Source organism: Osmerus eperlanus, chromosome 16 (assembly GCF_963692335.1).
Source record: "Osmerus eperlanus chromosome 16, fOsmEpe2.1, whole genome shotgun sequence".
In the NCBI taxonomy this organism is placed as follows: domain Eukaryota; kingdom Metazoa; phylum Chordata; class Actinopteri; order Osmeriformes; family Osmeridae; genus Osmerus; species Osmerus eperlanus.
In genome coordinates, this window is record NC_085033.1 from 15,322,230 (window position 1) to 15,339,588 (window position 17,359).

A 17,359-nucleotide genomic window follows, 5' to 3' on the forward strand; every position below is an offset into this window, starting at 1 on the left:
GCTCAGGACTCACACACACACCTGTCTGTCACTGTGTCTCACACACACACACACACACACTCGTCTGTTACTGCACACTAATATCTCACAGAAATCTGTGACTTTGTAACTTTTTTGTAATAACAGGCTTTTTACATTCTGCTACTTTTGTATGAATTTTACTCTGATATGTAAAGACATATATTTGTAAATTGCTAACGATATATATATAAAAAAATTACCTATAAGTTTTCTGTCATCAATATTCAGTCAATCATGTGAGTACCATTCCTTATCAAGTGGTTCTGTCGATGTCATTATTGTTTTAAAAAGTAGCCTATACAAAAGTAAAATATAAAGAAATCTGTAAATTTAATTTATGAAAAAACGAATTCATAGTAACCAATTCAATGCGATCGTTTTAATGCTGCATGTTTTCTGCCCATTGGGTCTGCGTGCGTTCCACTGAATCAGCGTTTCCAAACATGCTGATCTGTCAGGTGCAAATTAATGACGATTACATGACGAAATGACTGAAGCTGCAGTTTAAAAGAGACTCATGCTGAGCCTGAAGTTATGATATTTTGGCATTTTGTAGTTCTGGACAAGAAGCATGGATTGGACTGCGGCCTGCTTGACAGTCTTGTCTAACCGCCACCAGACCGTGACAGCACGTTCCTTCTGGTAACATGACTACATGGTTTCACTGTGGACATGCAGCTGGCTGATGTGCTGCAGTGCCGCGCTGTTACGTGACTCGTAATGTCTGTAGGCAAGCCGCGTTACAAATTCACCTTTTCGTAGGATCACAGACTGCATGGATAGATATGGGCGATGTACAAGTGACCTGCGTCATTCCAGGTTACCCACCCTATAACCATCCCTGCACGGGCTGATAACGACTTGATCATGCTAGGCTATCTTTAATGTTACTTTACACTGTTTATCGTCCTACACGACATTCTGTGATCAACATGTAGAATATTCAGAGATAATGTAATGAAGCTAATATGAAACATGATGCCTGCGTGATCATGATGTTGATGTCTGAATCGGTGCTATTACGATGTTTACGGTAGTCATGCCTGGTACGGACACGCCCCCCTTGATATGCCCTCGATTAACGTCAAAACAGGAAAATACAGCGACACTTTCAGCTTGTAATGACAGTGTTGGTGGGATTGGCCTCTTGGTAGATGCAGTGACTGTGAACCGGAGCCTAACAGGTTGGCGATTATATGATATCAGGGTTTAACGTTTTATTCTCATTTGACAGACTCTGGTACTGATGTGCTTTCTATGTTTGGTGAGAGCCTGGTCAGTTTTCGCGTAAAAACAACTTCTCCCGGTATCAGTTAGATCAGTGTAAATAGAACGTTGGCCTCAACCAGGGAGATTCTTGATCCTCTCCGGTAGTTATGGACACACGCGCAATATCAGACCGGCTTGTTGTTGACGGAGCACTGTCGTCGGTGATGCTCTGTGCGGATGCGAGCGCCCGTGAGATAGTCTACTTGTAAACCCGAAAAATTAAAGCCTTCCGCCTTCCGTGAGTTAAAACACTGGCACTGTGGTCCGGTTCCGTTGTGTCTGCAGACCTGCGTCTCGAGGTTAAGGCGACGCTGACAGTTTGTCAAATCCGGGACTCAATATTGAAAATCTAACGACCACATCGGAAAGTACAACAATTTTGAATTATCGACTAGGTCAAGTTTAATCATAACAGTTATATAGTATTTACATAAACTTTTATATTTTTTAAATGTTTTATTGTTTGGCAGCATGATTGGGATTTAGAAAATGACTGAGTGCAGATTGTCATGCTAAAGTGGACAGGCCTGTTAGTTGAAAGTTACTGGGTTTTGAAGGATGGTCAGAGATTTGTCTTGCAGAACACAGTGTCCTGAAAAAGCAATATAGCTTGGGTGGTGTGTGTGTGTGTGTGTGTGTGTGTGTGTGTGTGCACATGACTGCAAGAGAAAATGTGTGTGTGTGTGTGTTTACAGTAGGTTTACAGCTGCAGATATCCAGTAACATTCCACCTTTGTGTTCGTCCTAAAAGGGTCTCGACAAATTCCTCAGCATCATCGCCGAGCCGTGTGTGTGTGTGTGAGGGAAAGAGATCATTGCTGAGCCGTGTGTGTGTGTGAGGGAAAGAGATCATTGCTGAGCCGTGTGTGTGTGTGAGGGAAAGAGATCATCGCTGAGCCGTGTGTGTGTGTGTGAGGGATAGCTATGCCGCCTCAGCCGGCCACACAGACCCGTGTCCTGGTCCTCAACCACATGGAGAAGCTGGAGAGAACCCTCTTCCGCCTGGACCAAGGTACCTGCTCCTGTCTGTCTGCCCGTCTGCCTGTCTGTCTGTCTCTGTCTGTCCGCCTGTCTGACTGTCCGTCTGTCTCTGTCTGTCCGCCTGTCTGCCTGCCTGTCTGTCTCTGTCCGACTGTCTGTCTGCCTGTCTGTCTCTGTCTGTCCGCCTGTCTGTCTGCCCTTCTGGCCGTCTGTCTGCCTGTGTGTGTGTGTGTGTGTGTATGGGTCTATCTGTGTGGTGGTGTGTCTGCCTATCTGTCTGTTTGACATTTTAAGCGGAATTTAAATCTGATAGCCGTCTGTAAAAGCATGTTTAACTGGAGCTATTTATAGACTGGCTAGCTGTCTGTATGTAGCGACCCAGGCTAGACTCTCTGTCCTGTGAATGAACAATGTCTGTGATCAGAGCAATGTCTGTGACCAGAGTTCACACCAGACCAGCCTCACTGTAGGGCAGTGAGGCTAGTACAACAACAATAAAATCAACAACAATAGCATGTCCACCTGTTGTTTGTAGAACGTCGTTGGAAGAATCACAAAGACATTCTAGTGTTCTCTCTCTCCTGACACATGAACGCAGCACACTAAGAAGCCCGGCACCACACAAATGTGGGCACACGCACTTGATTTAAAAAAACCTTTTAAAAGGTTGAAAATATATTAAATTTTTTGGGAAAAGAAAAACTGAAAAAAAGAAAAGTTAAAAAATATATTTTTTAAAAAGTTTCAGAATCTTTCTTTCACCAAGGCCAGGGTGTGTTGCAGCAGGATTGAACCGGTTGAAAGCAGGAACACTGCACTCTCACCCTCTCTTGAGCAGACAGCTGCAGCAGGGGCTTACATAGAGCTGCTACCACACGGCCTGTCTAGAGATACACACACCCAGACAGACAGACAGGCAGGCAGACAGACAGACAGGCAGACAGACAGGCAGACAGGCAGACAGGCAGACGCAGGCCCAGAGACACACAGACGTGTGTCAGGTTGCAGACCTAGAGATCATGGGGTCATTACCCTAGCACAGGTTTAATACAGCAGACATCATCAGGGTCAGAATGGAAAGGTCAGAGGTCAGGGATCATGGATGCCTTGAAATCCCCAGGGGTTCAGCCAAAGGCCATTACCTATAAATAATGTGTGTGTGTGTTACTGTTGTGTGTGTGTGTGTGTGTGTGTATCCTCAGGTTTTGAGCTCCAGTTCCGCCTGGGCCCCACCCTCCAGGGGAAGCATGTCCAGGTGAGCACCAACTACCCCGCCCAGGGGGAGCGCTTTGAGCGCGACACCTTCCGCACGCTGGCCTGGGTCAACCCTGCCGGTCTCCATGACGACTCCGACAAGTTCTGCAGCCTGGAGCTGCAGGTGTCCGGGTCGTACCAGTATCACTTCAACAACGGGTGAGGCTGGACCCTACCACGGCCTGCCTGGGGGGGGGGGGGGGGGCGGGGACACTACTAAGAACACACAGAAAACTGCCTGGCACACACACATTCAGTAACACACACTGACACACATACACACACGTGGATGTACTGGATTCATGTTTACTCTGTTTTGACTTCCTGGCAGCTCCCCCAGGGGTGAAGAGAAGTCGGGCGGGGGCTACATCGTGGTGAACCCAGCGCTGCACGTGGGCCCAGACAACCACGTCCTCCCACTGGACTGCATCACCATCCAGACATACCTGTCCAAGTGTCTGGGTCACCTGGGAGACTGGCCCGACCGCCTGCGAGTCGCCAAGGAGACGGGTGAGGAGGGGGAGGGTGGAGGGGGTTGAGGGTGAGAGAGAGAGAGAGAGATGGAGGGAGGGTGAAAGTCTATGTCCTCATCCTGGGTAGGGGCCAATCAGAGCGTCTGTTTACCTGAGTGGGCGGAGTTGACTCCATAGGTGGGGTCTCGTGGGGGGTTCCCAGGGTAACCAGGACGGTGATGTTGACTGTCCTGCTGGGGTCAGAGGTCAGGGGTGAATCTCTGGGTCATCATTAACCAAGACAGACAGAGCTCACCATCAAGCATACACAATTAACATGTTATTCATTTATCAGACGGTTTTATCCAAAGCGATAATGCGACATGTGCCATGCATGTAGAAATACAGCAGAAGATCATGGAGCAGAAGTGCATATTTACTAGCCGCATCGCAGTGACCACATCTCAGCTAGCAGGCTGACAACACATCCTGCTGGGTTACACCAGAGCCATGTCCCAACACAGTTACACCACACCTGTGGATACCACTTCCTGTGTGTGCTTCGTAGCTTCCTGAATCTGTGTGTGTGTGTGTGTGTCCTCCAGGGTACAACATGATCCACCTGACCCCGGTGCAGACCCTGGGAGAGTCCCGGTCCTGCTACTCCCTGGCCGACCAGCTGGAGCTGAACCCGGACTTCTCTCCCCCGGGAGAGAGGCTGTCCTGGGGGGACGTGGGCCGGCTGGTGGAGGGCCTCCGCAGGGACTGGGGCGTGGCCTGCATCACTGACGTGGTTTACAACCACACAGGTAGGACTGGGAGGGTGTGTGTGTGTGTGAGGCCCTATTTAGCTACCCTTGTGGACACTTCTGGGAGGAAGGGAGGTAGGGGGGCAGGCAGGCAGGGAGGTAGGTAGGGGGGCAGGCAGGCAGGGAGGCAAGGGGCAGGCAGGCAGGCAGGTAGGGGGGCAGGCAGGCAGGCCATAACAACCTTGTTTTGGTTCCCATTTTTGTTGCCATAGTAACAGTTTTACCATTGTTGTCAGAGAGTGTGTGTAGAAGCAGGTCGTGATAGCTGGCCAACATTCTGAGGCCCAGTGTTCTGACACACACACACACACACACCCTGGGAGACCTGCAGTGTGTGAGCAGACTGCCAAGCTGAAGGGTAGAGGGATCTCTGGACTGTAGCACCTCTGTTGAGGCGTGGGGCTGAAGAGAGCTTGGCTCAGTGCCAGCGCACAGGACACATAAACAACTTCTCTCTCCCCCCCTTCTCCTCTCACTCTCTCCACTCGCTCTCACTCTCTCCCCCTCCCCCTCTCCCTCTCCCTGAGTTTGTGTATCAGAGTTGTGAGCAAGCCAGTGAACTCCAGAGAGGATAGAGCTAACAGGAGAAGGTCAGCGGTCAAACAGACAGAAATCTGACTCTCTGGTCTGCTGAAAGGCCACCAGACTTTCTAGAACCACCACAAGACCTACAACATCTAGAGATTGTAGCCCAATCACAGATTCTAGAAAGACTTCAGGTTCTAGAATGTCTAGAGATTCTAGCCCAACTACAGGTTCTAGAACATGTCTCCCCTCCACTAACCTCCCTCCCCTCCAGCCTCTAACAGCATGTGGATCAGGGAGCACCCAGAGTGTGGCTACAACATGACCAACTCCCCCCACCTGCGCCCCGCCTGGGTGCTGGACCGGGCCCTGTGGCACCTGACCTGCGAGGTGGCGTCCGGCCGGCACGCGGAGGCGGGGCTCCCTGCCCTGGTGCAGCACCAGCAGCACCTGGACGTGAGTCAGGCCGGGAGGAGGGGCTCACCTGGGACGCCATGTTGGAAAAACCTTTTAAACTAGGGTAGTTATGACTAGGACACCATCAGATATGTGTATATATATAAACCACTGACTAGGGTAGTTAGTTTCTTCATTAGATATATAAACCACTGATATGCACACACTGCGTAAACAAACCTCTCATACATACAGTTTATACTGTAGTCAGTATGTCATATCTGTGCTGATACTTACAGTATCCTGATGTGAATCGGGTCAAGCTGGAACCGGGTTTTTGCAGGGTTCTTCGTGGGTGGGTTCTCCAACAGGAACAAGTGAACAGACCTCTCAGGTTCTCGAGCTGTGTTCTAAAGGGTTCCTTCCCTGTGCAAGGCCCTGCGGACAGTCCTGTGGAAGGAGGTGTTCCCCAGACTCAAGCTGTGGGAGTTCTTCCAGGTCAGAGTGGAGAACGCTGTGGATCAGTTCAGAACCCTGCTGCAGAACGGTGAGAGAACACAGCTGAGGGCCTCACCCCGGAACGCACCCTACCCAGAACCCTACCACCCTACCCAGAACCCTACCACCCTACCTAGAACCCTACCACCCTACCTAGAACCCTACCACCCTACCCAGAACCCTACCACCCTACCCAGAACCCTTCCACCCTTCCCAGAACCCTACCACCCTACCCAGAACCCTACCACCCTTCCCAGAACCCTACCACCCTACCCAGAACCCTACCACCCTACCCAGAACCCTTCCACCCTTCCCAGAACCCTACCACCCTACCCAGAACCCTACCACCCTACCCAGAACCCTACCACCCTACCTAGAACCCTACCACCCTACCCAGAACCCTACTACCCTACCCAGAACCCTACCACCCTACCTAGAACCCTACCACCCTACCCAGAACCCTATCACCCTACCCAGAACCCTACCACCCTACCTAAAACCCTACCTAGAACCCTACCACCCTACCCAGAACCCTACTACCCTACCTAGGACCCTACCACCCTACCGAGAACCCTACCTGGATCTCTACGAAGTGTCTGTGTGTCCAGGAGAGACTAATCCACAGGAACAGTAAACAGATGACTTGCTGTGTGTGTGTGTGTTTGTAGGTGCTAAACCAGACCATAATAAGACAGGAAGTAAGCCGCAACTCAGGATTATCCAGGACCCTCACTACCGTCGCTATGGCAACACAGTGGATATGAACACCGCCCTAGCAACCTTCACTCCTCACGAGTCAGTCCTCTCTCAGGATATCATGAGATCTGTTTTGAATTGAGACTGGTTAAAGAATGTATTGAAGATGTGATCCATGATCATGTGATCCATGCTCTCTCTCCCCCAGCACCAGCCTCTTCGCTGTAGAGGAGTGTTGTGGTTGGCTGCGTCGCCGTCTGGAGGAGAGCAATGGAGACCAGTACCAGCTGATGCAGCAGCACCACGAGCAGGTGGGCAGCAGCACGGCACCCTTGGAAATGTAGTCCCCTGTGGCGATGAGAAGAACTACAACTGCATGCCCCTCCTCTTGAAGCACAGAACTGACTTAACTTCCCGCTCTCTCTTTCTCTCTCAATCTCCCTCACTCTCATTTCTCTTTCTTTCTGCTTTTCTTGTTCTCTCTCTCTTTCTCTCTCTTTCTCTCTCTTATTCTCCTTCTCTCCACCTCATCTCTCTCAGGCAGTGAACTGTATTGTGGGTAATGTACTGTACGAGCGTCTGGCTGACCATGGTCCTAAACTGGGTCTTGTGAGCAAGAAGCATCCTCTGGTCACCAGGTAGGTGTGTGTGTGTGTGTATGGTGCATGTGTGTACCTGTACCAGTAGGTCTGAAGTCCTGCTGGCTCACCTTGTGACGTGTGTGTGTGTGTGTCAGGTACTTCACCTTCCCGTTCCCAGAGCAGCCCCTGGAGGCGGAGCTTAGACTGCTGGACAAGCCTGAAAAGGCGTGTCACTTCCTGGCTCACAACGGCTGGGTGATGGGAGACGACCCGCTACGCAACTTTGCTGAGCCAGGTCTGATATAATCCTGACCCCTGACCCCTGACCTCCCCCAGCACAGGCTCTGACCCCTGACCTCCCCCAGCACAGGCTCTGACCCCTGACCTCCCCCAGCACAGGCTCTGACCCCTGACCTCCCCCAGCACAGGCTCTGACCCCTGACCTTCCCCAGCACAGGCTCTGACCCCTGACCTCCCCCAGCACAGGCTCTGACCCCTGACCTCCCCCAGCACAGGCTCTGACCCCTGACCTCCCCCAGCACAGGCTCTGACCCCTGACCTCCCCCAGCACAGGCTCTGACCCCTGACCTTCCCCAGCACAGGCTCTGACCCCTGACCTTCCCCAGCACAGGCTCTGACCCCTGACCTCCCCCAGCACAGGCTCTGACCCCTGACCTTCCCCAGCACAGGCTCTGACCCCTGACCTTCCCCAGCACAGGCTCTGACCCCTGACCTTCCCCAGCACAGGCTCTGACCCCTGACCTCCCCCAGCACAGGCTCTGACCCCTGACCTTCCCCAGCACAGGCTCTGACCCCTGACCTTCCCCAGCACAGGCTCTGACCCCTGACCTCCCCCAGCACAGGCTCTGACCCCTGACCTCCCCCAGCACAGGCTCTGACCCCTGACCTCCCCCAGCACAGGCTCTGACCCCTGACCTCCCCCAGCACAGGCTCTGACCCCTGACCTTCCCCAGCACAGGCTCTGACCCCTGACCTCCCCCAGCACAGGCTCTGACCCCTGACCTTCCCCAGCACAGGCTCTGACCCCTGACCTCCCCCAGCACAGGCTCTGACCCCTGACCTTCCCCAGCACAGGCTCTGACCCCTGACCTCCCCCAGCACAGGCTCTGACCCCTGACCTCCCCCAGCACAGGCTCTGACCCCTGACCTTCCCCAGCACAGGCTCTGACCCCTGACCTCCCCCAGCACAGGCTCTGACCCCTGACCTTCCCCAGCACAGGCTCTGACCCCTGACCTTCCCCAGCACAGGCTCTGACCCCTGACCTCCCCCAGCACAGGCTCTGACCCCTGACCTTCCCCAGCACAGGCTCTGACCCCTGACCTTCCCCAGCACAGGCTCTGACCCCTGACCTCCCCCAGCACAGGCTCTGACCCCTGACCTTCCCCAGCACAGGCTCTGACCCCTGACCTCCCCCAGCACAGGCTCTGACCCCTGACCTCCCCCAGCACAGGCTCTGACCCCTGACCTTCCCCAGCACAGGCTCTGACCCCTGACCTTCCCCAGCACAGGCTCTGACCCCTGACCTTCCCCAGCACAGGCTCTGACCCCTGACCTCCCCCAGCACAGGCTCTGACCCCTGACCTTCCCCAGCACAGGCTCTGACCCCTGACCTCCCCCAGCACAGGCTCTGACCCCTGACCTCCCCCAGCACAGGCTCTGACCCCTGACCTTCCCCAGCACAGGCTCTGACCCCTGACCTCCCCCAGCACAGGCTCTGACCCCTGACCTTCCCCAGCACAGGCTCTGACCCCTGACCTTCCCCAGCACAGGCTCTGACCCCTGACCTCCCCCAGCACAGGCTCTGACCCCTGACCTTCCCCAGCACAGGCTCTGACCCCTGACCTCCCCCAGCACAGGCTCTGACCCCTGACCTTCCCCAGCACAGGCTCTGACCCCTGACCTCCCCCAGCACAGGCTCTGACCCCTGACCTTCCCCAGCACAGGCTCTGACCCCTGACCTCCCCCAGCACAGGCTCTGACCCCTGACCTCCCCCAGCACAGGCTCTGACCCCTGACCTTCCCCAGCACAGGCTCTGACCCCTGACCTCCCCCAGCACAGGCTCTGAACCCTGACCTTCCCCAGCACAGGCTCTGACCCCTGACCTCCCCCAGCACAGGCTCTGACCCCTGACCTTCCCCAGCACAGGCTCTAAGACATAGAAACAGCCTCCATGTTGCAGAGCTGCAGTCTGGCTGTGTAGCTAACCAACCACCAGGGGGAGCTATTGACTCATGTTCAGAAGAAGCCTGCGTGTATCTCTGCTTTGACCTGGACCCTGCCTGTGTGTGTGTGTGTGTCTAGGATCCAACGTGTACCTAAGGAGAGAGCTGATTTGCTGGGGCGACAGCGTGAAGCTTCGCTATGGCGACGGCCCGGAGGCCTGTCCCTACCTGTGGGCTCACATGCAGAAGTACACTGAGATCACTGCCAAGCACTTCGCTGGCGTCCGATTGGACAACTGCCACTCCACCCCTCTGCACGTCGCCGAGGTAACCTGCCAGGACAGAACACGATGACGTCAACACAATAAAATCTACTCAGTGTTATCAACTCAATGGAATCTACTTAACTTAGTAGAATCCACACTTCCAGTCAAGATAATCCATTCTGTATAATGCTAACCAATAGCTGAGTTAGTGATCTCTGACCCTGTCCCATCCAGGCCATGCTAGCCGCTGCCAGAGTTAGGAATCTTGACCCTTGACCTCATCCAGGCCATGCTAGTCTATAAGCAGAGTTAGTGATCTCTGACCCTGTTCCATCCAGGCCATGCTAGTCGATAAGCAGAGTTAGTGCTCTCTGACCCTGTTCCATCCAGGCCATGCTAGCCGCTGCCAGAGTGGTCAGACCCAACCTGTATGTGATAGCGGAGCTGTTCACAGGAAGTGAGCTCATAGACAACGTGTTTGTGAACCGCCTGGGCATCACCAGCCTGATACGAGGTAGAGCCCCTGCTGCACTGGGGGGGAAACCCCGACACTGGGGCATGACGCTAACCCTGACCTCTGGTTGTGTCTTTGTCTCTCTCTCCCTCCTCTCTCTCTCTCTCCCTCCTCTCTCTCTCTCTCCCTCCCCTCTCTCTCCCTCCTCTCTCTCTCCCTCCCCTCTCTCCCTCCCTCCCCTCTCTCTCCCTCCTCTCTCTCTCCCTACCCTCTCTCTCCCTCCCTCCCCTCTCTCTCTCTCTCCTCTCTCTCCCTCCCCTCTCCCTCTCCCTCCCCTCTCTCTCCCTCCTCTCTCTCTCTCTCCCTCCTCTCTCCCTCCCTCCCCTCTCTCTCCCTCCTCTCCCTCCCTCCCCTCTCTCTCCCTCCTCTCTCTCTCTCTCTCTCCCTCCCTCCCCTCTCTCTCCCTCCTCTCTCTCTCTCTCTCTCTCCCCTTTTCTTTATCTCTCTTTTTTCATTCCCTCTCTTTTCCTCTCTTCCTATTGTTTACTGTTTCACTGCTCATAACTCCCTCATCACTCCTCCTATCTTTCTCATCCCTCCATCCCTCCCTTCCTCTCTCCTATGTGTCTGTCTCTGCATGCTTCTGTAAACGTTTACATTGGGCTTCTCTCTCTCTCGCTCTCTCTCTCTCTCCTCCCCCTCTCCCCCCCCCCCCTCCTCCATACTAACCTCCCTGCGCCTCTCCTCACCCTCTGCTGCCTGGCCTGGCATGCTGGCCTGTGATTGGCTGTGGTGCTGGCCTGTGATTGGCTAGTGGATGCTGGATGCGGCGCGGAGGGTGAGGCCCAGTCTGTACGTGGTGGCAGAGCTCTTCACGGGCAGCGAGGAGCTCGACAACGTGTTCGTCACTAGGCTAGGGATCACTTCTCTCATACGAGGTACACATACACACACACACACACATACCCCCCCACACACACACACATACCCACACACACACACATACCCACACACACACACATACCCCCCCCCCACACACACACACACACCCCCCCACACACACACACACCCCCCCACACACACACACACACATACACACACACACACATACCCCCCCACACACACTCTCACTCCCCTCCCCTCCCCCCTCAGAGGCTGTGAGTGCAGGGGACAGCCATGAGGAAGGCCGGTTGGTCTACCGCTACGGGGGAGAGCCAGTAGGAGGGTTAGTCCAGCCCAGTCTCCGCCCCCTGGTCCCCTCCATCGCTCACGCCCTCTTCCTGGACGTCACCCACGACAACGAGTGTCCCATACAGGTACGGCACTGCGCTCTACTGGACTCTACTGGACTCTACTGTATTATACTATACTCTATTCTGTTCTATCTACTGTACGGTACTCTACTGAACTCTGCTCTGTATTCTACCATACTCTTAATATATTCTATTCTATTGTACTGTACTGTACTGGACTGGACTTACTGGACTGTACTATACTCTGCTATATTCTATTCTACTTTACTCTACTGTGCTGTACTATATTCTACTCTCATGTCTTATTTTCTGTCTGGTCTTGGTCTGTGGTGTTGAGTATAGTACAGTAGAGTCTGTGGTGTTGAGTAGAGTACAGTAGAGTCTGTGGTGTTGAGTAGAGTACAGTAGAGTCTGTGGTGTTGAGTAGAGTGCAGTAGAGTCTGTAGTGATGAGTAGAGTACAGTAGTCTGTGGTAATGAGTAGAGTACAGTAGTGTCTGTGGTAATGAGTAGAGTACAGTAGAGTCTCTGGTGTAAAGTAGAGTGCAGTAGAGTCTGTGGTGATGAGTAGAGTACAGTAGAGTCTGTGGTAATGAGTAGAGTACAGTAGAGTCTGTGGTGATGAGTAGAGTGCAGTAGAGTCTGTGGTGATGAGTAGAGTACAGTAGAGTCTGTGGTGATGAGTAGAGTGCAGTAGAGTCTGTGGTGATGAGTAGAGTACAGTAGAGTCTGTGGTGATGAGTAGAGTACAGTAGAGTCTGTGGTGATGTCTCTCCTGATGTTGTGTTGCAGCTGAGGTCGGTGTGGGACTCCCTGCCCAGCTCTGCCATCGTCTCCATGGCGAGCTGTGCTACCGGCTCCACCAGGGGCTACGACCAGCTGGTCCCTCACCAGGTACACACACACACACACACCAGGTACACACACACACACCAGGTACACACACACACACCAGGTACACACACACACACCAGGTACACACACACCAGGTACACACACACACACGTATTTCAGCGATATTTTTCTCTCTCTCTACTAATGACATATGATTAAAACAATGTGTGGGTGTGTACCTGATGTGTGTGTGTGTGTACCTGGTGTGTGTGTGTGTGTACCTGGTGTGTGTAGATCTCGGTGGTGGAGGAGGAGAGGTTGTACCCCAGGTGGAGCGCGGAGCCCTCGTCCCCAGGAGAGGTGAACCTGCAGTCGGGCATCATGTCAGGGAAGCTGGCCCTCAACCGCCTGCACCAGGAGCTGGCTGCCCAGGGCTTCACACAGGTGTGTGTGGTATACTGTGTATGTGGGAGTGTGTGTTTAAACGTGTGTGTGTGTTTAAACATGTGGGAGTGTGTGTTTAAACGTGTGTGTGTGTTTAAACATGTGGGAGTGTGTGTTTTAAACGTGTGTGTGTGTTTAAACATGTGGGAGTGTGTGTTTAAACGTGTGTGTGTGTTTAAACATGTGGGAGTGTGTGTTTTAAACGTGTGTGTGTGTTTAAACATGTGGGAGTGTGTGTTTAAACGTGTGTGTGTGTTTAAACATGTGGGAGTGTGTGTTTAAACGTGTGTGTGTGTTTAAACATGTGGGAGTGTGTGTTTAAACGTGTGTGTGTGTTTAAACATGTGGGAGTGTGTGTTTAAACGTGTGTGTGTGTTTAAACATGTGGGAGTGTGTGTTTAAACGTGTGTGTGTGTTTAAACATGTGGGAGTGTGTGTTTAAACGTGTGTGTGTGTTTAAACATGTGGGAGTGTGTGTTTAAACGTGTGTGTGTGTTTAAACATGTGGGAGTGTGTGTTTTAAACGTGTGTGTGTGTTTAAACATGTGGGAGTGTGTGTTTTAAACGTGTGTGTGTGTTTAAACATGTGGGAGTGTGTGTTTTAAACGTGTGTGTGTGTTTAAACATGTGGGAGTGTGTGTTTAAACGTGTGTGTGTGTTTAAACATGTGGGAGTGTGTGTTTAAACGTGTGTGTGTGTTTAAACATGTGGGAGTGTGTGTTTTAAACGTGTGTGTGTGTCAGGTGTACGTAGACCAGGTTGATGAAGACGTTGTGGCCGTGACTCGTCACTGTCCCAGTAGCCACCAATCAGTGGTCGCCGTGTGTCGTACCGCCTTCCGGAACCCCAAAACCCACCAATACCGTGACGAGGTCCCGCCCATGTTCATACCTGGTGAGAACGATTGGCTGCGCTGCTACCGTGTCAACTTAGATATCTTCACTGTGTTTGTTTGACCTTGTTTCGCATGCTCTCTTTTTCCCTCCCCACTCATCCCTCTCCCCCCTCATCCCTCTCTCCCCCCTCTATCCCTCTCTCCCCCCTCCATCCCTCTCTCCCCCCTCATCCCTCTCTCCCCCCTCCATCCCTCTCTCCCCCCTCATCCCTCTCTCCCCCCTCCATCCCTCTCTCCCCCCTCATCCCTCTCTCCCCCCTCATCCCTCTCTCCCCCCTCCATCCCTCTCTCCCCCCTCATCCCTCTCTCCCCCCTCATCCCTCTCTCCCCCCTCTATCCCTCTCTCCCCCCTCCATCCCTCTCTCCCCCCTCATCCCTCTCTCCCCCCTCCATCCCTCTCTCCCCCCTCATCCCTCTCTCCCCCCTCCATCCCTCTCTCCCCCCTCCATCCCTCTCTCCCCCCTCATCCCTCCCTCCCCCCTCATCCCTCTCCCCCTCATCCCTCTCTCCCCCCTCTATCCCTCTCTCCCCCCTCCATCCCTCTCTCCCCCCTCTATCCCTCTCTCCCCCCTCATCCCTCTCCCCCCTCATCCCTCTCTCCCCCCTCATCCCTCTCTCCCCCCTCATCCCTCTCCCCCCTCATCCCTCTCCCCCCTCATCCCTCCCTCCCCCCTCATCCCTCTCTCCCCCCTCCATCCCTCTCTCCCCCCTCATCCCTCTCTCCCCCCTCATCCCTCCCTCCCCCCTCATCCCTCTCTCCCCCCTCATCCCTCTCCCCCCTCATCCCTCCCTCCCCCCTCATCCCTCTCTCCCCCCTCATCCCTCCCTCCCCCCTCATCCCTCCCTCCCCCCTCATCCCTCCCTCCCCCCTCATCCCTCTCCCCCCTCATCCCTCTCTCCCCCCTCATCCCTCCCTCCCCCCTCATCCCTCCCTCCCCCCTCATCCCTCTCTCCCCCCTCATCCCTCTCCCCCCTCATCCCTCCCTCCCCCCTCATCCCTCTCTCCCCCCTCATCCCTCCCTCCCCCCTCATCCCTCCCTCCCCCCTCATCCCTCTCTCCCCCCTCCATCCCTCTCTCCCCCCTCATCCCTCTCTCCCCCCTCATCCCTCTCTCCCCCCTCATCCCTCTCCCCCCTCATCCCTCCCTCCCCCCTCATCCCTCTCTCCCCCCTCATCCCTCCCTCCCCCCTCATCCCTCCCTCCCCCCTCATCCCTCTCTCCCCCCTCCATCCCTCTCTCCCCCCTCATCCCTCTCTCCCCCCTCATCCCTCCCTCCCCCCTCATCCCTCTCTCCCCCCTCATCCCTCTCTCCCCCCTCATCCCTCTCCCCCCTCATCCCTCCCTCCCCCCTCATCCCTCTCTCCCCCCTCATCCCTCTCTCCCCCCTCATCCCTCCCTCCCCCCTCATCCCTCCCTCCAGGGAAGATCGAGGAGGTGGTGTTGGAGGCGAGGACAGTTGAAAGGCATGCTGGGACATACAGGAAGGATGAAAGCTACATCAACGGGATGCCAGAGTACACTGTGGAGATCAGAGAGCACATCCAGGTAAACACACACATCCAGGTACACACACACACACATCCAGGTAAACACACACACACACACAGGTACTCCCCCTGCCTCCCTCTGCCCACAGCTGAAGGACAGTGATGTGGTGAGGCAGGCTGGGGTCACGTCTAAAGGCAGCAGTGAGTTTGTCCAGGAGATCCTGTTTGAAAAGCTCACACCAGGCAGCGTGATTGCCTTCAGGTGAACACACACCCACACACACACACTCACACACTTACTCACACACTCTCTGACACACACACTCTCACGGTGCAGGGTGAGTCTGGACCCCAAGGCCCAGCAGGTGGTTGGGATTCTGAGGCGTCACCTGGTCCAGTTCAGCCCCAAGTTCCTGCCTGGCAGTCTGGACGACCTGAACACACCTGCAGCCCTGAAGACCCCACTGGCCCAGTGAGTACACATTCTCACACTCACACACACACACACACACACACACACACAGACTTACATGTAGGCAAAACAAGGTTACTTACTTACAGTTATGCGTGTGTGTGTGCGTGTGTGTGTGTTGTGCGTGTGGTGTGTGCGTGTGTGTGTGTGTGGTGTGTGTGTGCGTGTGTGTGTTCCAGGACCATGTCCCAGCTGTCTCTGGCAGACATCAACATGCTGCTGTTCCGTTGTGATGCTGAGGAGCAGGAGGACGGAGGAGGGTGCTACGACATCCCCTCCTGGAGCAGCCTGAAATACGCAGGCCTGCAGGGTACACACACACACACACTCACACACACACACACTCACACACACACTCACACACACTCACACAGATACATACACACACACAGATACACACATGCAAAGTGTCCCACAAGGTCATGTTTTTCATGTCACCTTATGTCTCCAGGGGTGATGTCGGTGCTGGCTGACGTCCGTCCCCAGAACGACCTGGGTCACCCCTTCTGTGACAACCTGCGTCAGGGGGACTGGATGATGCAGTACATCAGCAGCAGACTGGAGGCCCGCGGGGGGGCGCTGGGGGAGGTAAGGACCCCGGGGGGGGGGGGGGGGGTGAGGACCTGGGGGGGGGGGGGGTGAGGTGTGAGGGCGGAGGTTAGGTGAGGTGTGAGGATGGAGGTGAGGATGGAGGTGAGGTGTGAGGTGTGAGGGTGGAGGTGAGGTGTGAGGGTGAGGGTGGAGGTGAGGTGTGAGGGTGGAGGTGAGGGCGGAGGTGAGGTGTGAGGGTGGAGGTGAGGTGTGAGGGTGGAGGTGAGGTGTGAGGGTGGAGGTGAGGTGAGGTGTGAGGGTGGAGGTGAGGTGTGGAGGTGAGGTGTGAGGGTGGAGGTGAGGTGTGAGGATGGAGGTGAGGTGTGAGGGTGGAGGTGAGGGTGGAGGTGAGGTGTGAGGGTGGAGGTGAGGTGTGAGGGTGGAGGTGTGAGGGTGGAGGTGAGGGCGGAGGTGAGGTGAGGTGTGAGGGCGGAGGTGAGGTGTGAGGGTGGAGGTGAGCGGTGTTTACCTGTGTTGTGCCTGGCCAGGTGGGGGGGTGGCTGGCGGCCATGTTTGACTACCTGAAGCACGTTCCACGCTACCTCATCCCCTGCTACTTCGACGCCATCATGGTGGGCATCTACACCACCGCCCTGGACCATACCTTTAGCTGCATGTCAAGGTACACACACACACACACACACTCACTCAGGTACACACACACACACACACACACACAGGTAGACACATACAAGGATAAGGGATTATATATCCATGTGTTTGTTGTGTGTGTACGTTTGCATCCCTACATATGTCTGTGTGTGTGTGTCCCTGTGTTCCTCTGTGTGTGTGTGTGTGTGTGTGTGTGTGTGTAGCTTCATCCAGCAGGGCTCCACCTTCGTGCGGCTCCTGGCTCTGGGCTCCGTCCAGATGTGTGGAGTGAGTCGTGTCCCGGCCCTCCCCCCTCTCTCCCCCATGCTCCGGGACGTCCCCCAGCGCCCCAGCCCCCTCACAAACACCCCGGAGCAGTGCTGCCCCTCGCTGGCCGCAGGTAGGC

General features: G+C 54.7%; 1 protein-coding gene across 1 annotated transcript in view; it reads left to right on the top strand.

The window, feature by feature from the left end:
- The first annotated feature begins 1,072 nt into the window (after nt 1-1,072).
- Nucleotides 1,073-17,359, top strand: part of agla (amylo-alpha-1, 6-glucosidase, 4-alpha-glucanotransferase a) — an 18,220-nt gene continuing 1,933 nt past the window's right edge. The window contains 24 exon segments of the mRNA XM_062481611.1: nt 1,073-1,205; nt 2,042-2,302; nt 3,474-3,684; nt 3,866-4,035; nt 4,583-4,786; nt 5,586-5,767; nt 6,143-6,254; nt 6,874-7,000; nt 7,110-7,212; nt 7,442-7,539; nt 7,638-7,777; nt 9,807-9,994; nt 10,324-10,447; nt 11,540-11,703; nt 12,432-12,533; nt 12,768-12,917; nt 13,661-13,811; nt 15,233-15,357; nt 15,449-15,561; nt 15,637-15,771; nt 15,951-16,081; nt 16,223-16,359; nt 16,851-16,984; nt 17,178-17,353. Of these exon segments, the coding sequence (XP_062337595.1) occupies nt 2,215-2,302; nt 3,474-3,684; nt 3,866-4,035; nt 4,583-4,786; nt 5,586-5,767; nt 6,143-6,254; nt 6,874-7,000; nt 7,110-7,212; nt 7,442-7,539; nt 7,638-7,777; nt 9,807-9,994; nt 10,324-10,447; nt 11,540-11,703; nt 12,432-12,533; nt 12,768-12,917; nt 13,661-13,811; nt 15,233-15,357; nt 15,449-15,561; nt 15,637-15,771; nt 15,951-16,081; nt 16,223-16,359; nt 16,851-16,984; nt 17,178-17,353 (3,265 nt within the window). The 5' untranslated portion in view covers nt 1,073-1,205; nt 2,042-2,214.